The 22,651-nt window shown below is 32.5% G+C and overlaps 1 protein-coding gene across 2 annotated transcripts; it reads left to right on the top strand.

The window, feature by feature from the left end:
* Positions 1–860: 860 nt before the first annotated feature.
* On the top strand, positions 861–21,499 carry LOC133182147 (putative leucine-rich repeat-containing protein DDB_G0290503). Of its 2 annotated transcripts, XM_061316876.1 has the most exons (24): positions 861–950; positions 1,211–1,296; positions 1,550–1,797; positions 2,531–2,608; positions 6,761–6,815; positions 7,075–7,173; positions 7,426–7,481; positions 7,994–8,057; positions 8,369–8,478; positions 8,642–8,723; positions 8,868–8,940; positions 9,130–9,193; positions 10,275–10,385; positions 10,577–10,648; positions 12,488–12,623; positions 14,055–14,186; positions 14,351–14,489; positions 15,542–15,621; positions 16,214–16,366; positions 16,525–16,627; positions 16,752–16,795; positions 16,906–17,068; positions 18,397–18,424; positions 21,176–21,354. In XM_061316876.1, the coding sequence occupies exons 1-24, from the start codon at positions 890–892 to the stop codon at positions 21,219–21,221; spliced, it is 2,283 nt and encodes a 760-aa protein (XP_061172860.1). In that variant the 5' UTR covers positions 861–889; the 3' UTR covers positions 21,222–21,354. The 2 variants fall into 2 exon arrangements, with proteins under 2 accessions (XP_061172860.1, XP_061172859.1); XM_061316875.1 differs by lacking the exon at positions 18,397–18,424 and having other exon boundaries at positions 21,176–21,499.
* The last annotated feature ends 1,152 nt before the right edge of the window (positions 21,500–22,651 follow it).

Below are 22,651 nucleotides of genomic sequence, written 5' to 3'. Positions count from 1 at the left end.
ATACAACTATTGCTAGACTGTAGAGATAACGTCAAAATTTAATCCAATGACCTACTCAGACAGTAGTAGATACTATCTATGCCTAGCTGTTATTGAACATCATGATTGTTATATATTTCAGTCTAAAAGTGAACAGTTTTTCTCCCTTGGGTCTGCAATAGATTAAACTATATTTTATAAGATCCTATCTTTTTTTCAGACGGGAATGATTAGATGTGGACCATGCAGATCAACAGTTTGTTAATTAGGACATGATAGGGCTTAACAGCTGCTTAACAAATTTTTAACTAGTTTTCATTCCAAATATAAGATAAATGGAGTTTATTTGACACCATGCAGGCCCGTACAGAACACGAAAAGGGGGGGGGGCTATTTTGCTATAGTAAATGTTCCTTTTACTTTTAATATATGCTGGTTGCCCCCCCCCCCTTTGTTGCTGTAAGACCGAGCATTGGCAAATTCCAGGATTTAAACGATTAATTTTAGTTGGTTTTTTGTTTGCTTGTCAGATTTGTTTAGGAGCCCCCCCCCCCCCCGTTTTTGAAACCGTTGCAACGTTCCTGTATGACGCGAACCCTGCATTAGAGTGAAATGTTCGTCAATTTAAATTTATTGTAGATATTGATTGTTTAGTTGAGTAAGCTCTTTGAAAAGCTTTTTATTTTACTCGTTTCTTAGTTAGTGTCAAAAAATGAGAGCGCACCTGTGAGTTTTGCTGGGTGTAAGAAGAGTTGTCGTTCTTTAAACACTCTCCCGTGTTGGAAAACAGAAATGTCATTGTTGACAACGAAAACGCTTCGAGTCTCCACATCTCTCCCTCTCTCTCTTTCCAACACTGTATACTGAATACAATGTAACATATTCAGGGCTCAGATCTATTTTAGTGAAAATGTCGACACAAGTGGAAAATACCGGCGTTAATCACGCTGTTGAAAGGCTGCTAGAACTCGGTAAGTCCACATCATTGTAGTTCACAGAAGGCCTTCTCTGCTTTCAATAAAAAAAAAGGAATCGGTTACATATGTACTTAATTGAAACAGATATCTAAAGTCCTATACTGTGTGTGTGAATTTGTGTATCTTTTCCGCGAAGAAGATAAATTTTAAACAGAAATCTCGAAAAAGCATTACAGTGACAAACTTTTTCAAGTCGCCATTTTATCTATACTTTTTATTGACATTCAGCATGTTCATGTACTTTAATTTTGCAGCCGACCGAATGAGGGATGTTGATTTTGGATTTAACGACAAAGATATTAACAACATAGATAAAATTATAGAAGCCATTCATGAATTGGTATGTGAAATAACTGGAAATATTTTCTTTTTTATTCCATTTTGTATATCAATAATATAAATAATCATTATAATGATGATTGAGATAATAATAGATTTTTTATGTATATTTTGGGGGATGATTGGGGAGGGTTTTGAATTATAATATTAATTATGCTTGTTTTGCAGAAGTTATTGGTTTTGTTAATTGATGTAGGTTGTGAAGGCCTAATATTTTTCTGTTTAATTCAAATCTGTTTGCAAATTTTTCATAGGATGAAGCTAGAAGAAAAATGCATGAAAGATTAGAAACTAAAACCATACATGCAAGTATTCTGCGTCACAAACTTCAATTCCTACCAGCCCAGATTCGTGATGAAATCAAAGCTGCAGTTTCATCTGCGCGGCAGTCAAATGCATCAGCACAGAATGAAATGCAAGAAAAATTAGAATTGATACAGAAAAATATGTCAGATCTTGAAGATCAGCAGCATGTGTTGGACAAAGAAAATGCAAAACTACAGTGAGTATATGAGAGTGACAAATAATATGAAACTTTATAATTCACTTTTTAGCAAAACTACTAGGTCTGGGATGATATATAATGATAATGATGACTCTTTGTGATGATGATACATGTGCAGAAATATCGATATGGTAAAGAAATTTCAGACTTATTTTTTCTTTGTTTTATTTAACATTTGGGTTTAAAGAGGCTGGGGGCTTGTGGCCATTTTTAGACTATATTGATCTCCTTTAGAAGAAGAGCTCCATATGAAGATATAGAAAATGATCAAATTTTAAAACTAAAATTTTTGAAATTTTTCTTTGCCAAATAATAGTTGACAGCTTAAGATATCATATCTAAAAAATTAAGTTAAATCTAGTGGTTAGTTTGTGGTTAATTTGTTGACCCCCAGCCTCCTTAAAATGTAAAATGAATATTTTAAATATAAATATTGATATGAAATATGAGTACTTAACATACTTTTGTGAAATAATTTTGTTTTGCAACAGATATACAGCTTCTATGAATATAAATTATTCTTATTTCTTAAGAGATTTAATGTTTATTTCACTACAAAATGAAAATTCTAAACCAATTTAAATATCATGATGGCTTTGATGCATTTCATATTTTGGTACAAATCTCATGATATATAATGATATAGAAGAAGATGCATCTTATCACTCTAAATATATACTGCTATTTGTAAAAAGAAAAGAAATCAAAAATAGTATTTTCTCCCTTTTAGCCCTGAAAGAGAACTTATTCGACAGAAACACGAAGAGATTATTTCACAGTTGAATGAGAGGATGGCAGAGAAAGCTAAGTATGTCTCAATAAGAGTACAGTTGGTTGTAATAAACAGGGCCTGGGAAGAGGCCGCGCCACGCGCCATATGCGCATACTGTCGATAAATGGCGCAATGAAATAACGGTGCGCTGCGCCATGCGGCGCACCCCGCAAAATGCGAGCACATATGCTTTATTACTTTGCTTATGGCAGTAAGTGCTATCGGTTTGGTAAATATTCTTCATAGCAGTTAGATGGAATCTGTGATGTATCATAAAATAAAATCGGAACCATCTTTCGGCATATTAACATCTACTGGCAAAGAAACAAAGTTTTTTTTCCATGTAGTTCGTAAGTGTCAAGTCGTTTTTCGACGGTTGATCACATTTTTACGAAAGTCACGCACAAGGAAGATTTATATACTCTGTTTCAACGATGTCTACTTATCTTGGCCTGTCCCTTGATCTCATAATCGGCATCGTTAAAAAATGGTGCTTTTTGGTTTTAATATAATTTTTCTAAATACTAGTTGGTTAGAATCTAGATGAATGAAATCATTTGGACTAGTCAATGTCATATGACTTGTCAATTCCTATCGCATTATCCCACTTTTTGTTGTCAGAGATATGCATTATCATATAGCATCATACTATGATATATTTTAGAATGGCCCCAAGATAATTTCCCTCGGCCCCTTAAATTTCAAAATGGCCCCATCATTTCATGAACAGTGGGGCCATTGGCCCCACCTGTTGCTTGACCTTCCCAGGCACTGAATAAAGAATAGATAGTAAAGCTGAACACGACTCATAAATAGCTTTTATCCATATTAGCTTTCTTATCTTCAATATCAGCTTTGAGGTATAACATTCGAATTTGTAACATCTGATAGCTTTCTGGCCGCTCCACCTGGAATGAACAACATATGCATTCTTACACTGCATTAAGTTTTTTACTGCATTTTATGTGTATTTATGTTTGTTTGTATTGCACAGACCTATGTAATTGGTGGAAAATTTCTGTTGTTACTTTTTTCCAGGGGTGGTAGAAGCATATAGTAGTAAATCTTGTCACTACTGAGTAAACCTATTTCACAATGACAATGTAGGATAAAGGATATGTTTGAAAAGTGTATTACAGTACATTGAACCATGACCAAGTAAATGGCTGATATAGGGTCTATAGAAATAAACACAAACTAAGAGAAATATGGTGTACAAAGATAAATCTCTTGCTTTTACAAGTCAAGTTCAGCTTTAATGCTGTCAATAAAACAACTCTTTGTCTTGGAACTCATGTGAAAAGACTTGATAATGTAGATCTATGCAAAATGAAATTCTTTTATAATTCAGAAGTAAATGATCACACTCGTGTTTTTTATAGTTATGGTACATTGCCGTCACCACCATCTGTTAGTCCATCATGCTTTCTTGTCCCAAAGATCTTGAACATGCACCTAGAGCATTTTTAGAGCCAGCCAAACAAATGATTGGCCTTGTCTTGTAGATGTGCAGTTAAGTTTTTGGAATTTAGATCTCAGATTGAATAGTTTTGGCAAGATGGCAGATTTAAAGTGAGGTTTTGGTTGCTGCAACTGGTCTACATTTTTAGGATGTGTGATCAAATTGCAAGTTCTTTGAGCAGGTTTATTCCGGAGTAATCTATGATCAAATTTTCAAGACTCATGACGATAAGGATACATACTATCAATCATAATTTTCTTGATGACTGATCAGTAAGATTCTTAGCTGCAATAATGTAGCCCTCTCCGATTTTTTTTAATCTGATATTTTCTGGAGAGGGCTACAATTCCACAGCATCTCTGTAATGGTGCAAATATATTTTTTAAATACGGGCGACTGCAGGCAAAATAAATTGTTTTTACATTCAACTTACTTCTAAAAAGGTGAAATTTTTATTCACTGTCAACAACATAGCCCGTTAAACGCGAAAACCAGATAAAATAAATCTGCTTGTTTACCAGTCGCTCTCATCAGAAGCCATGACAGTTCTCGCGTGGTGTCGGGTGGTTACGTTCCGATTCCGTGTTCGACCCGCGTGTTTACGACCCAAGTGGTTTCGACCTCCTCTAATATATACATGTATCCCAATATGTGAATACCTGAGTACAGGGGTATACACTGTGCGGTAAACAAATGGATATTCGGTAGCTGTATATTGTATGGCTTCAGAGATGTGCGTGTCAATAGGTAGTTGTTTCCGTATGTGTAGTCAACATGCAGTTAGAAGGTTTCCTAACATTTTTTGTACTATTGCGAAGCATGGATGTTGATGAATTTGTTTAGTAATGAATTATATTTGAACAGTTTTCCATAAAAAATAATCAAATACTTCTTCAAATGTACCGTGATCACATATGCACTATCTAAACATTAATGTAGATTTCTCCAAATTATGATACAAAAATATACGTGGTCGATACAAAAAAAAATGTAGACGAAAAAATAAAATGTAAAACTGTTGAAAGTGTTAATTAATTTCGTTCCGAAGCAATTAATTGCTTTGGAACGAAACCACTCGGGTCGAACATGGATTCGTGTCGAAACCACGCGGGTCGAACAAGTAATCGGAACGTAACCACCCGCATTCTTCTCGCGTGATGCACTGAGACTTGCGTTTGAAAATTATAAATTACTTTGTAAAGTAGATTTTCGGGGTTACTAAATGATTGTGCTGTATGGCATCACTAAATATTGATAAAAAAACTATTCCATGTGACATTTTTTCGTAAACAGCGATATTTATGCCTAAAATAAGGTAATTCCTACAGAGATCCGCTCCCTAGAGATCCCTAGTCTCATTGGCTGTCCCAAAATAAAATCGATCAAGGTCAGTAAACATGGCGGATAAATTCAAGTTGTGATGTTGACATACACGAAAAATAACCGATATAAGGATTGTTCTGTGTATGTTTGGATTTATTTATGTTTTGCATAACTACATTTTTGGAGTTCAGGTAAGAAATGTTAATTAAATAGCCATTTACTGATAATTTAAGCCGAAATCCGTGCGGGAGTGAGTCACTCCCGCACTTGCACCATTACGGAGATCCTAAGGAGTTGTAGCCCTCTCCCAAAAAAAAAAAAAAAAAAAAAAAAAAAAAAAAAAAAAAGGGGGAGAGGGCTACATTATTGCAGCTATAAGATTCTTTATGTCATGTACTAGTATATTATCTGGATGAAGTGATCATTAAGAATCTTTATGTCATGTATATTATCTGGATAACTGATCAATAAGATTCATGTCATGTATATTATTTGGATGACTGATCAATAATATTCATGTAATGTATATGATCTGGATGACTGATCAGTAAGATTCATGTCATGTAAATGATCTGGATGACTGATCAGTAAGATTCATGTCATGTATATGATCTGGATGATTGATCAGTAAGATTCTTTATGTAATGTACAATGTACATGTATATCTGGATAACTGATCAGTAAGATTCTTTATGTCATGTATATGTGGATGACTGATCAGTAAGATTCTTTATGTCATGTATATCTGGATGACTGATCAGACCAAAAAAAATAATAGTCTTGTTTCCTGCTACCAGCCTGAAAAAAATAGGGTAGGTAGGTAGGAAAATTATTTTATTTTATATTTTTATTTTATTTTTTTTCCGACAACATTTTCTGGATATGAAGTAATTAAAGATAAAATTAAACACGTCACAGGTCAATATTGTCTTTCAAAATCAAATTTCATGTCTTTTTATGCACAACTCAAGTGGTATTTTATGAAAGTCCATATTTAAAACAAGAATTTCATGAAATGCTTGTTTTGTGTTAACACGGAAAACGATTACGGTGACAGAACGATGAAATTCCAGAAATTCTCGATTTTTTTTCTTCCAAAATTTAAAAAAAACTTTAGGGTCGGGTGCAAAAAAATAGGGTAGGTCGGGTAGCAGGAAACAAGACTATTATTTTTTTTGGCCTCAGTAAGGATCTTTATATATATGTCATGTATAGTTTTTGGATGAGTGATCACTGAAGATTCTGCATGTGATGTATATATTCTGGATGAGTGATTTAAAATAATTTTCTGAAAGGTTGAGGCTGAAATTACCGGGATCATTTTTATCAGTTTTAAGCAATGGTGATGTGACTTTTCATTTTTAGATGCAATGTGTTAAATGTGATCTCCTTTTTTCTAACAGCATGCAGATTATTCTGAATGAAACAAGAGATAAAGTTCGGCAGACCAACCAAAGTGTAGGTTTATATTTCATTAAAAACAGAAATCTATAATAGCAAAGCTACAGGATTAAAAAATTACCACAATGTATGTAAATATGCCCACAGTGCAGTACATAGACAATTTTTTGGAAATTTGATGGTTCTAATTATTGGTAGTTATCATATTTTTAGAGCACAATACAATTATTTTGTAAAAACACATAATATTTTATGGACTAAAAGTGATATTTCTGAAAGTGAGTAGTCATTAATTTATTGTTTTCTTTGATTACAGATTGTGGACCTTGAAGATGGAATCCTCCAATTAAAAGAAGACTTGATTCAGGAAAGAACTGAAGCCAGACAGGAGAAAAAGAAACTCAAAAGAGCAGTGGTATCATTTTAAGGAAGTCTGTTTTCAAACTTTGAAAATGCATGTTTCATTGCAAAGTTATGTTCACTGACTTGTAATATAGGCAAAAAACATTGGAAAATTTTTATTTAAATATGTATTTAATTGTATTTACTCCTGTTTTTAGGTGTATATATATATATGTATATGTTTTAAATTTTTAATAACCAGATTTACATATGCTTTTTATTTTTATAAGAATTTTCATGCTAAAATTTATATTTATTTTTGTAGACTGACACATCAGACATGACTAAAGAACAGAAACAGATCAATGTCGATAAGAAAAAGTATATTGTTTCTTTCTTATTTATTATAAATAGATTGTTATGTTTTCTTTCAATATAATAATTTTCAGCTATACCTTGGATAGAAAGTATTTATCAGAAATCTGAATTTTAAAAATTTAATCCCAACAAATATTTCTGCTTTTACAGTAAAACTCAAATAGAAATATTGCAATTCAAGTACAATCATTTAGCAAACCTGGTCTGCATTCAAGATCATAGCAGCCTAGCAGCTAGGTGATAGATATCTAGCTCTGTTGAATGGTTGGTATCTCATGTTATCCAAGGCAGTTACTAAGGAGGCCATCTTGGATTTGGTACTTAGCATTAAATATTTATGATAGCTTTTTTCCTACTTAGCGGCTAGGATAACATTTTGTTCAAAATGGTAGCTTTACGTAGTGGCTATGCCCTTGAATGCACCCCAGTAGAGTTAAAACAGTATCAGAGTCTTCTGGTTAAAAACTACATAAATGTAATATGATGAACATTTGTTTCAATTAATCATATTTCAGGGAATTAGATGTAATTCATGAGAAAATGATGGAAAGTGATGGCAAACTTGATGCATTGAGGACAGTATGTATAATGTAAAATCATTTATTTTTCGTGGGGTCAAATTTGTATGTTTAAGAAAAAAAAATTGGTTTGAGGGGATATAGTTTTTGTGGTTAAAGGAAACGAAAACATCATGCTGCAGTATGAAATTTTAACATGTAATGTGAGATATTAATTCGTGGGTCACTTCATTTATAACAGGAAAATTAAACCTCCCACGAAAATATTAATTTCACAGTATTTGATCATTTCTATAATTATTGACATATTTAAAGTTATTTCTTGTTACATTTTTGCTGTACTGGTATTTGAAAACCATTTCAAATTTTCAGAGTTTACGGAGATATGAAACGTCCAAAGCAAAACTGGAAGGCCAAGAACGACAGCTTAATGCACAGTTATCCAAGCAACTTAAACTCAATGAAGAACTTAGGAGGAAAGGGTGAGAAACTAAAGAATGAAAATGAAGAAAGAAAAGAGAAAATTTACAAATTATGTTTTTAATTTTACTTGAATTTCAAACAAATTTTAGGTTTTAATACTTTGAAGCTTGTTTTACTGACCGCATTTATGGTAGAAATCTTTATTCTTATTTATGATTTCAGAACTGCCATTATCAACGAAGACATGAAATTGCAAAAAGAATTTGAAGATAGTGAAAAACAATTGTTAAAGAAACTAAAAAGGGTACAGATGACACAAAATTTTTATGCTTTCTTGAATTATACTGTTCACTGCTATATTTTTCTTGGTGTTTACAAACTTTAGTAATCCTGTAGCTCCATAAACAATTCAATAAGTGATTATAAGGTCAATTTGTTGTACCTGTAGCTGGAGACTGAAACAGAAAAAGAAAATGACAAGAATGCTGAACTAGAGGGAAGAAAGTTAGAGCTGAGAATTGGTGAGTCATGACTACCAATATGGCCATTGCAGACTTAAATATTATCAGTGGAAAGTAACAAGAGACTTCATACTGTTTCAATATTAAAACAAGACAGTTACATTTATTTATTGGGGAGGGGGAAGAGAGAGAGAAAGGGAAAATGTATTTGTTACAAAATTGAATGTGCTGTGATTTATACTTTTGAAGATCTGGAAGAAAAGCAAAGAGTGCGAGAGGATGATGCCGTCAGAGTGAGGGAATATGATGAAGAGTAAGGACTCCTTTATCAATGTCTACAGATAAGGCAAATGTAAAGGAATTCCCCATTTAATGAATTTTCATATTGTTGATAATATATTCAACAAAGTCAGGGTAATGTAGAAGCAAAGCTTTGGGTTATGAGAATATTTTATCAAGGCAATGCAATATTCATTTTACATAATATGTATATGTAACTAGGGTCATTCAAAGAATTGGTAGACAATGTCACTTTTTGACATATTATTTTTTCAGAAATTCAAGGTCAACACATTATCATATGTAAAAGCATTTATTATGTCGATTTGTCTGCCTTTGCATTCCAGTAGATAAAAAGGAATTCACTTTACTTAAATTTAAAAATGCCAAGTTTTGTCACCATGGAGCACTCCTGACAACATTGTAAGGTCAAAAACATAACGTCAATTAAGATGGTTTTTTGCACCATTGGCACATTAGCCACTCATTAAGAATGTTTCTATCCACTTGACTAAGTTGGCTAACACTGATATTTTTACAGAGTAACCAGCTTTCATTTAGGTATCACAAGAGTGAAGCACCTACGTCACTCTCCATGATGTTACTGTTTTGACCAGATTTCCTTTCAGGCCATCCATCGTCCTATGAAGGATCTCTTCCACTCAAATACTACATTATTTTACAATTTATACACAAAAGCTAGGCTCATTTTGTATCACCATTTTACAAGGCTATGACAATAGACATTACTGGTATATAGTGTATTGTTAGTAAATTACTGAATTTTGATGTGCTCTGTGACCCCATTTTTGCACTTTAAAATTTCAAATAATTTTGAAATTTATCAAGATATTTGAATTTTTATTCAAATTATTCAGAATTGTTGGAACATATCTACCAAATTTGGTTATAATATGACTTAAATAAAGTTATGTCAAAAGTCCACATATTTTTGAACAACCATCAAACTAGTATAAATACCACTTCTATGTAGTGCAGAATAGAGGAATACTGTATATATGCAATGAGACTGATAAAGGATCTCACTGCAGTTAATGTAGCTTTTATTCAAATTACTCTTGTGCACTTTGCAATAATTACAACTACCATTAAAGGCTGCAAGCAGAAAAGAGAGCCTTGGCATTAAAGGCAGAAGAAATGGGACGAATGCAGTCAGAAAATGTGGAAATGGCAGATCAGATTGAGTCTCTGGCAGAATCTCACAAGTAAGTGATTTAATTCATTATCATTTTTTTTTCTTTCAAAATAATTTTGTGCTACTCGTAGTATTTTTATATCTTCTTAAAATTAACAAATAGTTGACAAACTAAAGTTTGATTTAGCAGTGACACTATCGTAAACCCAAAGTTATTCTACTGAATGTAGATTTATCAGCATTCAATTTTTTATATTTCAGAGCTGTGCTGGCACAATTAAATAAACAGATTGAAGGTTTTCGAGAACAATTATCAAAGGAAAGAAAAGAAAGGTAGATAATTAACCTTAATAATATATATACTTAGACTTTTCCCTGTTATCATATCAATTTTTTATAACTGTTTTTAAACAAGGAAAAAACATTTGAATTAGATTCAATGAAGTAAGAAAATGGAATATTCTGACACAGAAATTACTGTAAATACATACACATGGGAACTCATGATATCTGTACAGTGTAGTTTCTGCTAGTACCTGTTTGTTTTTAGTTCAACTAGAATGTAAGTGGGCAGATGTACTGCATGTATTCATTTTTATGATATTTAAATGTGTGCCAATTTTTCTCAACACTCTCCAAAACATTTTTATCTTTATTTTAACCATACCTTTTTTCCTACTTTTTTTTATGGAGTCATTTCATTCAGTTATAATTATCAGTGAATCATACCTAATACCTGTGAAATAAACAAAATTATAACTATGTATAAACATTTTGAACATATACCAAGGTTTAATATCTTATAATATGGAATCATTAGTTCTGAAGAGAGCTCGAGAGCAAGTTCAAACATGAGTCGCCCTACTGACTCAGACTCACAGAGTATGATTGAATTCAATCCTCGGCCACCGAGCCAGAGACATAGTTTGTTCAAGAAGAAAGCACCCATGTCTGCTAGCTCCACCACCTCCATGACCTCATCTGAGACCCCCACTGACAGGAAGTCACCCCCCCTCTCAGAGACCCCAGACCCAGATGGGTACTGAGTGATCATGCCGTGGCTTTATAACCAAAATTTACAGTTGAATAAATGGAATAATTAACATGATTTTGATCATTCATGATATATGAGCCAGCATATTCGACTTACATGTACTTGGTACTTGTGTGGCATATGTACTTATTCTATTCTGTAATGCATGGAGATTTTGAGGAAGAATTGTATTACAATGCTAATGAACAATGTGTGTATACAGAAATACTTATAAATATGTGTACAGACGTAATACTAGGTTATAAAGAACTTGCTTATAAGGAAATCCTGGTTATAAGATACATTTTACAAATCCCTTAGAAGACTTCACCATGTTTCTTATACAGAAAAAATCTCAGTAATGAGGAAGCAAATTTGAGGTCCCAGTGACTTCCTTATAAGCTAGTTTTACTGTACATGTCAATTATTCTATAAAGATCAAAATATTTGTATGTGTGTTTTAATGCTTTTCTTACGCTTAAAACAATGTACAGTCTTGCTTTTTGAAATTACCAAATGAGCAGAATTTTTAGCAACTGGATTCAATTTCGGCATTATTAGGGAGGGTTTTGAAATCGCTAAAATTGAATATGCTAACAATGTATTCTGTATTGTTTGTTATAGATATCTTTCTTGACATTATAAAATTGTTCAAATTACTTCTCACTATAAATATACACCAGTTTTGGGGAATAAATTACTAAAATTGTGTCTCGCTAAAAATTCCACTTACCAGGTATACAGTATTTATTAATGCCTTTATTTAACAACACTGCATGAATGACTTTCTTCATGCAGTGTAATTAAGCTTTGCATGTATTTCATTAGATATGAACTGTGTGAGTCATTTTTTGAGAAGGCGCTTCATTTTGCTACCTGATAAAGGCTTTGCTTATTTAATTTCATGATTTAATAAGCCAATCATTATATATAATCTCAAAATTTTCGTATATTTTTATTTACAAAACTTTAACCATCTAAAGTAGTTAAAGATGAGTTTTTGGACTAAGGACCTATGATATATGCTGCTTTTAAAGAGAAATTTTGCAAAAGAATATACTTGTATTGGCTTCAATGAAATATCGCTAGAGAATATATAGCTTGATTATAGTTGTTGATTTTAACTTAAAATATTTCAGGTTAGAAGTTCAGGAGAGAAAGAATTCTGTGCAGAAAGATGTTGAGGACTACAAACTGGAAACCCAGAGATTTTTGAATGAAATGAATCAGAAAATTCGAGAGGGAAAAGCAGAACATATGCAACTCACCAATGAGGTTTTTAATTTCTTAATAATCTGTAGTGCACAAGGTGTTGTAATAGTATTTTGTTTGATTTCACCACAAAACATGACCAGGGCAAAATAATTCTTGAAACTTCCCTTCTGATACAGGCATTTTTGCACTTAAAAATGAATTTCAGTGTAATGAAAACTGATGTGAGCTTTCTGATTTTGCCAAATTCATAAAATTTGGGGCTTGTTGAACTTTTGGTGTGTTGTATTGAGGATGGGAGTTACTATGCACTACACCTGTTCAACTTCAGCAAAAAAAGAAAAAAGAAAACCAACAATCCCTTTAGAGTATTGTTATATTGTAGACTATACCGTATATACTTGCCTATAAGTCAGCATTTTTGTGATGTCACATGACTTTGTTGATCATGTGATGGACACTTATAAATTCCTAAATATTGAACAAAAATCACATCGGCACAAGTGCAAAACAGCATTATTGAGAAAATTTTGTCACATAAGTCAATTCATCGTGAACTTTGGTACATATAAAGTGCTGGGGGCAAGTCTTAATTTTACTTCTTAAGAAAATATTCCACAAGAAATTCAACTTACCCACATACAAGGGGGCATTTTCCACTCTTTATTTCAATTTATACAAAATAGGATAAATTATACATACAATCCCCCAGCAAAATTCAGTAAGAGGACATACTTCTTTGTAGATTCACACAGAATATCTTCAATTTATCCTTATTAATTCACTTGCGTCAGTCAAATATAAATAATACATGATTTATAAATTCTAACTCTGTCCATGGGTGTGTAAGGGGGAGAGTTTCACTGTCAATTTTTTGTTATTGTTTGAATATATGTATATCGGACAAGTTAAAGAAATAACAATATTAAATTGCAAATGTTCAATATCATAACAATACCCTTAAGCTTAAAGAACAATCCATACACTTGAATCAAACAACAGCGCTAAAAAATCTTTACATGTCATGTGAAAGGAATGTAAAAGTTATGACACTTTCCCCGTCATGTCAGCTCAAGTATGCAGTGACTTGATGTCATATGCTATTATGACGTCATATCTAGGTAGTTCAGAGAAGTTACTGCAGTTGGAACAGTTCGATATTTACAGACAGCCTTATCCTAGCCGCGTAAGCGGACCTACTTATAGGCAAGTATATGGTAACTTACAATCTCTGTAGAGTATTTATACTGTAATCATACTTACAATACCTGTTGGGAATTGTCTTGGGATGCCCAACAAAAATGGAAAAACAAGAATAATATTAAAAGGATTTTGCATGAGGATAGTGTTGTATATATATATATATATATATATATATATATATATATATATATATATATATATATATATATATATATATATATATATATATATATATATATATACATTGAAAAGACACTTGTGTCTTTATCTTAATGTTTTTAATATTTTCAGGGGACTTCACTTCAGAAAGAACTGAAGGAAGAAGAGGAGGTGATCAAGCAATTAGACACAAACCTCAAAGAAGCTCAGACCAGATACACAAAGATGTATGAGACAATGCAGCAGAAAGTGGACAAAACAGAGGTTTCTACTGTTATATCATTAAAATCAGCAATGTTTTCACCATTTACATAACTTGCACAAAACAAAACTATTTTTGCCTATTATAAAATATCTCATTGTTTATTTTATCAGAAAATCTTACCTCAGAAAGAGTTGAGAAATAAATTTTGATTTTTACATTTCAGCATGAAATCAACACTATGGAGACACAGATAGAGGAAAAGAAAAAGTTAATAGAGGAGAGAACACCATTGTTTGAGGAACTAGAGAGAGTGTTTGAAGAGAGAACTAATGCTTATAATGCAACCAAAAGAAACATAGCTAGTATGTGATACTATGGTCATTCAACAAGGCAGTCCTTAGCTGCTGGAATCATTTTATTTTCTCCCAGGAGAATTTCACATATTCAGCAACTGCTGGTGTTGTTAATACATTTAACTATTCCTGCCCCAAAACCCATTAAGTTTCATAATATTTCAGGAATATGTCTTAATTATTTATGTATACTAAAAATCTAACTTTTCTACTATATCTAATGGAAACTGATTTTGATCAGAAAACTGTTTACTGAGATATTAGATCCACTAAATCATAAACTATCTATCATAAAATTATCCTTGATACAAAATCCTGACCTCTGTACTTGCACTCCCATCAGTTGCTGAGTAAGAAAACTTCTCTTGTTGACTCAGAGGGTTTTATCCACAGTGTTTTACTTAATACCAGGACTATTTTGTACAAGTGTATAGTATAATTTATATGCAATTGTCTTGATAGTTCTGGGATTATGGTAGTGTTTGCTAGACTCCAAAGAACAAAGAATTGTGTGTTACTCACAGAAAATTTAATAACCCACTAGAAGACCGTAGAAGTACTACCCATAATGGAAGAAAGACTTATGTTTATTGACTGCTCAGTAATAACTCAGATTTTAGAAAATAGCTTATGGTCATTAATTTAGTGATGTGCAAGAAAACCTACATATAAGCTAGTTTTAATAACAAATTAATATAAGAAAATTGTCCTTTTATGCATGTAAGTATTGCTATTTTTGTGTGTACCTTACCACTTTTTAGTGTGTCTGTGGACAATGCATAATCCATTTGCTGGCAATAGAGACAATGCTTTACTCTCTGAGTCCTGAGTTGACAGTGTTGAGTTCTGTGACAGGCTGACAACACTGTCGAATGTCCATAGTACACCTATCAGATATGTTATTGTTAAGGGGGCTATCAGTAGTAGAACTGAGGTTATAGAGTTCAGCGCTAACAAGATTTAGAGGTGTAGGTGAAATGATGGCAGACATTGGCTTTGAGTGTATATGTGTCATTAAATGTTTTCTCTGTTACAATATTCATTTTTCTGAAATATTCTAGTAATGAGACAGAAGAAATCTGGTCTAGAAGAAAGCATAAGAAAAACAAAAGAGGAGAAGGCAAAAATGGACATTCCAAAGGTGAAGTAAAACTGGTCATTCAGTGAGTTTTATTAAACATCACCTTGCTGTTAGTGTGTACATTTAATTATCAGCCTGAGGCTTTGTATAAATTCAGATAATGATATTGAAGGGATAATTTTTTTGTTTTTTTATAATGTGATAAATGCAAATATCAAATAATGATTTTTTTCATAAAGTAACAACTTTGAAGCCATGTGATCTTGTTTTGAAGGTATTATAACCCCAAATTTACTGGTACAACTATTGATCAACAAGTCCTAGGAGTGACATCATTTTGTCTTTTATATATGATCTTTACTATAGTAATAAATAAGTCTGTGTTTTGTAGATCGAGTCAGAATCAACTTTTAGTGATTATATGATCAAACTTTGGATGTTGTTACATGCAAATAATACAATTTGGTATCCAATAATTAATTTATGAATTCAGCACAATTATTTGATCTATTATTTATCAATATGTGTAACTGTGACATGCAGTGTTGATTCCTTCCAATTGAGAATGCATGTTAAGCACTTTACAGCAAAGTTCAGTCAGTGTAAGAAAAGGGAAATAAGATTGAATTTATCATTTTCAAATATTATTTAGAAACAAGTGAAGGAAGATCTGAAACGTAAGAGAGAAGAAACAATGTTCCAGCTGAAGCGACAGGGAGACGATCGTCAGAAGTTAGAGCAGGAGATCTATATGGCGGGTTGTAAACTACGAACCATCATGGAGGAAAATCAGAAATTAGAGGAAGTCAGTTGGATTTCTTTTAACTTCACATATGATATCAAATCATATACATGTATACATATTATTCTGATATATGATACAATCTGTCCAATAAATTCTACATATCCTGATTTCGATGACAATCAGCATCAAATTAATTCATAACCATAATTTGCATAAAGGGTTGTCAAAAACTGGCTGAAGAGATAGAGGAACTGAGGAAACAGATGGAAGAAAATGCTGGTTTAAAAGTGAAGCTGGAAGATGAACTGGAGGAAGTGAAAAGTAATTTAAATATGTGGGCATATATTGAAATAATACCATTTTAAATTGTATTTACCTGAATTTCTTTTTGATGTACCACTACTGTTACATGTGTCTTCAAAGATTTCTTACTTTAATCTTTCAGCTGGGCTCATCAGAAGCTGGCAGAATGATGAAGAACTCAATAATGTATGTACTTAAAGGAAGAGAAGAGACATCATAAATGATCATTTTACTTTTATGAACTTCTTTGGTTTCATATTTACACCAGTAATTAGTACAATATTACTCCTATCTAGCTGTTTACCAACAAAGACCAGATAGTTGTGGACCAGTTTTCTGAACTTCTTCACCAGACAGAGGAACGAGAGGTTAGAATCAACAAAATAACCAATCGTCTGAACGAGGAACTCATGTATCTGTCCAAGTTCTTGGAGAACCTGGCTACTCGACGTCCGCAACGTAAGTCAACCAAAGGCATGGGAAAATTAAACGAGTTAAAATATTTTTGGTTTCTGCCCTTAAATGTAACCAAAACTTTTCCTACAAAAACATAAATATATCAGAAGTAGATTCTTACCCTTCTTTGTTTCTTCTTTAGTTGTATATTAGATTTGAGATTCTTATTCTAAGATGTTGTGGTCAACTATAAACTTACTCTTCTTTTGGGCTACCTGTGATTCTGTCACAAACACAGGCAATGGTTTCCTTTATGATTTACATATATATTTGAAAAAACATATACAATGTAGATATATATAGTACAAACTCTCATGTCTCATTTACTACAATATGCATATCTTCATTATTTTCTCACGATTATGAGTTACACCCAAAGGTAGCTGATTTTGGATTTTCAATGCCTTGTTTTAGGCCATTTTGCTTTACAGAACCAGATTATCAGAAAACATTTGTTTATGATGGAGTTTGTAGGCAAGATTAGATATCAGATTTGAAAGTGTAGTCAAGAATAACTGATCCTTTGTCTACAAGACATAAAGAATTCTTGCATTAAAACATGAAGAGTCATGTTCCCTTTCAATGCTAGTTATTTAGGGAGGAATTGAAAAAAAACAAAAACAAACTTTTACATTGAATTACCAAGGTTAATTCTTTGTACATTGTGAATATAAGTTTATCCCAGTCAATACTCCTGAGAGTAAATTTGTATATAAAGATTCACACATGTATACATGTAAAAATCAAGAAAACAATTGCCATGAATTGGTTTTAGGATTGCACTAAGGGTTTACTATCAAATGATCAAGTCAAAAATTGTAAATTTTGTGTTTATAAATTTATAGTACATTTCATTACTACTCCTACTAAAATTTCTATGTGGAATTTTTTTTATGTTGTATATATAGCACTCACAGTTCTATTTTCAAATTTAAGGAATGTATTCATACAAAAAAGTAAGGCTAATATAATTTGCAAACTTGTGTTGATATCGCTAGTAAGAATTTAAAGAAGCAGGTAAGATACCTACATGTAATTTAAAATCAGCCAATTTTATGATCATAACAATAAGGTCTGTGTCCTCCAACAATCTTTATTTATAGTCTTTTATCAGTTCAGCACCTGTATTTTCAGTAGGTGAAGTACTGTCATACTGTGACTTCTTTGAATTCACTGGATGGAAATGTGTAACTGATTGAATTAAATAGTATTTCAGATTTAAAATTATGCATTTAAAAATGCAGAGGATTGGTTTCCTGCACTAATTAGCTAGCTTTAGCTCACTTTTTGAACTGTTTTATCAAATATATGTCTTATAATCATTATGCTAGGTGGTAAAAAAGTTTCAAAGAAAGGCAGGTAATGTATGCACTGCATTTCCTCTTGAAAGTTATATATCTAGTGTTGTGCTTGTTCATTTTCCCTGAAATAAAAAAATGGATTGAGGGGGGGTACTTTCAAGAGGAATATGTTGCCAGGGTTAGATATAGTGTCCACCCTTTTGCATGTTTTCAGCAATTTTAAGGAGAATCTTCGTTCCAAAGTTTTTGTTTTTTAGTTCACCCGAGCCAAAGGCTCAAGTGAGCTTTTCTGATCAAAAAGTGTCTTAAGCACCCGTCTGTCTGTCATGTGTTGTCTGTTAACTTTGCACATTTTCTATAACTTCTCCAGAGCCACTGGGCCAATATTTCAACCAGACTTCCATAAAACATTCTTGGGTAAAGGGGATTTCAGTAAGTGCCACACCCTCTTTCAAGGGGAGATAATTAAGAATTCAGGAAAATTTAGTGGCATCTTTTAAAAATCTTCTTCTCAAGAACACTGGCTCAGAAAAGATGAAACTAATGAGAGATCGTACATACTGTAGATTCAAGTTTGTTCATATCCTGACCCTGGGGGAAGGGTGAGGAAACAACAGAAGGTCAAAGTTTTACATAGGAATATATAGGAAATATCTTCAAAAATCTTCTTCTCAAGAACAGCAAAGCCATAATGATTCTTAGTCATGTTTATACATAAACATCCTTGGTAATGTAAATTCAAATCATGACCTCCTGGGGTAGGGTGGGGCCACAAAAGGGGGTCAAAGTTATACATAGAAATATAGTCAAACCTCAATATTTGAACTCAGTGAGACCAAGAAAACTTTGAGATATCGGAGGGTTGGAGATATTGAGGATGAAATACTTAAAGAAAAAGTGCTTGGGTCTTCCAAATCACTTACATGTAGACATATCCATGGTGTTCTAGATATCTGTGTTTCCTGATGTCAAAGTTCAGCTGTATATCAGAAAAATCTTGAAAAAATCTTCTCAAAAACAGCAAAGCCATGATTGTTCATATTAATAAAGAAGCATCCTCAGGTAATGTAGATTCTAGATTGTTCCAACCATGACCTTTGAGGGTAGGGTGTGGCCACAAAAGGGGATAAAAGTTATACATACTAGGAATAAATAAGAAATTTCTTTAAAAATCAAGAACAGCAAAGCCATGATACGACATATTAATACAGAAGCATCCTCAGATAATGTAGATTGTTCAAATTATGACCCTTGGAGGTAGGGTGCAGCCACAAAAGGGGATAAAAGTTTAACATATGAATATATGGGAGAAGTCTATAAAAATCTTCTTCCCAAGAACAGCAAAGCCATGATCAGTCTTATTTATATGGAAGCATCCTCAGGTAGTGTAGATTGAAGTTTGTTCAAATCATGACCCCGGGTGTAGGGTGGGGCAGAAATCAGAGATCAAAATTTAAGTCTTTAAAAATCTTTTTTCCCAGGAATTGCAAAGCCACAGTTAGTAATATTAAGATGGAAGCATACTCAGGTAGTGTAGATTCAATTTTTTTCAAATCTTGACCCTCTGGGGTAGCATGGGACCATAGAAATTTTACATAAAAATATGTAGAAAAAAGAAACAGAAGGGCCATTTGCTACTCAGATGAGTATTGTGGCCCATGGGCCTCTTCTTTTCTGGTTTTAAGAAAAGAGATTACAGATACATGTATCAATGTGGACATTTGCATGCTGATACACCCAGATCGAGTTTTATTTTGTTATTCATGATAAGTTACAAAGAATGAATTTATAAATCATTAGTTTTCAATAAGGGATGAAAAATAATGTTATTTGAAGTTGACAAGCATGTTTAAAAATATGAAACAGCATGAAAAAATAATTTTAGTGTTGTGTTGAAGCTTCAGTACAAGTTTATTCTTCAGTTATATAAAAATTTTTGATGCAGGGAAAATTGTTTTCCAAATTGTGCATGTTCATTAAAATGAATTGTGTATTAGGGAAAAGATCACTCACTTTTAAAAGAAAATCTACAAAAAATAGTCAAAAAAGCTATTTTAAAAATGTTTATTATGGTGTATTTGAATAATTACAGTAAAACATAGCTTATAACAAAGTGCCAGCTAGGGATGGACGATTTTGCTTTGTTATAAATGTAATTTGTTATATCCATTAAGTTCACAATATATTTTAAAGACACAAAGAATGAAATTCACTTCACTGTAAGCATCAATTCATTATAAGCGTGTTAGCTACAAGTGTGTTTTACTGTACATGTATGTCTTTTTTAACTGAATGAATTTAATAAAGATTAAATAAGATTGATCATGAGTCACAGAATGTTTGTGAGTCAAGATAGATGTCAATATCATTCAATTTAATATGAATGTATGATGTAGAAATTCAGAGCCACTTAATTGTTACAATGATCAGATAAGTGTCACACAATTCTGCCATATTGCACACAAGAAGAGCTTATGTTTCATTTGACACTTGATCACACAAGGCCAGGATATAGATGCTTAATAGAACCAGTGGGGTTCATATTGAAGCAGAATAGTTTTGAAGTGCATGCATGCATAGTTTCGAGGAAATTATTTAATAATTTGATATCCTTCCTTTCTGTAATAATTTGAGAAAGTGATCATACGCTACATTTGATAAAAATATTTTATTATTATTCCAAAGAGTCATGCATATTCAATTAGAGTTACTGAGATTTTTTTTTCTCTGAAGCTTGCAGCATTTAATGTAACCTGGTATTCCTAATTGGAGATGTTTAACAGATATTTTTTTAAAAACAAATTTACAGACACACCACCACCAAGCCGAAAATCTGGAAGTCGTGCCTCCAGTAGACGGACAGAAGATGGGCGCACCAGCAGAATCAGCCAATCAGCTCTTCACAGTAAACTCCAGGATGTAGATAATACTAGTGCTGCACCAAGTCGACTCAGTACCAGGCCCCCAACAAGAGCTGACACTAAGATGTCTAAGACTGTTACAATCATAGATGAACCAGAAGTACAAGACTTGGAGTTTTGATATTAGCATATTAGTGTTGCTTTTAATGAGGAAAAGTTTACCTGTACTCTGTGATACTTTGATGTTTGATTTTTATATAAACATTGTCACATACTGTTGTTATTTTGAAAGTTTTTCAAAACAATTAAATTCTTTAATAACAAAATGTGTTTGTGAAAACATTTAAGCTGCATGCAATGTTATGAAATTCAAGTCGAGCCTTCTGTTGGATCAACATGTACTTCAGATTTATCTAAAATGTGAATGAAAAAGTTGTCTTGAAAGATATTATAATGAATTAATGATATCAGATATTATAAAGAGTTTTGATAAGCTCATGTTAAATTGCTACATTTTTTTTTTTTTTTTTAGAAAAGATAGATCCTAATTTCAGCAATTTTCCCAGTTAAATAACTTAATAATGGTGTCCTCCAGTTATTACTACAGTGTTAATGCTACTGCCTGGGAGTTTTCCCAGAGGGTTTCTATTTCTGAAGATATAAATTTTGGCTCCCCAATTGATGTAATTGACCCTCCCCCCCCCAAAAAAAACCCATAGTTTATTGCATGATCAAATAAGGTCATTTACACAACATAATTAAAAAAAACTATCATTGAATATTTCTAAATAAATAGTTCATATTCAGATGGTGAATCCATCTAGTCCAGTCTGTGTTTGGCAACAGCAGAAAAAGGTCTTTGCCCAGTTACTACAAGAGTTTTCTTAGATACTAAAAAGAGGATTTTATTATATAAAACCACCAAAGAGTATCTATGGGATGCAAGGGGTTTCTATTATTTTTGGGAAGATTTTTTTCTCCCAGTTATTATCAATGGCTTTACCAGCAGTACAACAAGCAAATTCAAAGAACTGTGGTTCACTTGCTTTTGGTGTCAAAGTATTTTGATGGAGGTACAATTATTTATGACATATTGACTGACAAATGAGATTTAATAAATTTTCCCTTCACTTTCGTGAAAGAGGGGGACAAAAATATTTCTGTTGACTGAGACATCTGATAATAACATTAGCCCTGGGAATGTTCACCTAGATACTACCAGAAGATTACTAGTTACATCCTAATACATGTAGTTGCTCTCAGTTACAAGCTGTGTTTCACTTATTATTAGCTGGTTTTGTTCAATTACTGTTGGAGGGTCTTTACCAGATAGTACCAGAGATTTTCTATAAAATAGCACCACAGGGTTTCTTTTATTAACTAGATAGTATACACATATATGAGATTTTCTACCAGATTTTACC

The sequence above is a fragment of the Saccostrea echinata genome, unplaced genomic scaffold, assembly GCF_033153115.1.
Source record: "Saccostrea echinata isolate AGI-Se365-2 ecotype Australia unplaced genomic scaffold, CSIRO_AGI_Sech_v1 ptg000009l, whole genome shotgun sequence".
NCBI classification, from domain to species: domain Eukaryota; kingdom Metazoa; phylum Mollusca; class Bivalvia; order Ostreida; family Ostreidae; genus Saccostrea; species Saccostrea echinata.
The sequence above is the reverse complement of the archived record's forward strand: the minus strand, read 5'-3'. Positions and strand labels throughout refer to the sequence as shown.

Coding starts and splice junctions, on each gene's coding strand:
- LOC133182147 (XM_061316875.1), top strand. CDS start 890: ATGTCGACACAAGTGGAAAATACCGGCGTTAATCACGCTGTTGAAAGG. Junction 8,941..9,129: donor AAAGTTAGAGCTGAGAATTG/GTGAGTCATGAC, acceptor ATACTTTTGAAG/ATCTGGAAGAAAAGCAAAGA. Junction 16,367..16,524: donor AAAATCAGAAATTAGAGGAA/GTCAGTTGGATT, acceptor ATTTGCATAAAG/GGTTGTCAAAAACTGGCTGA.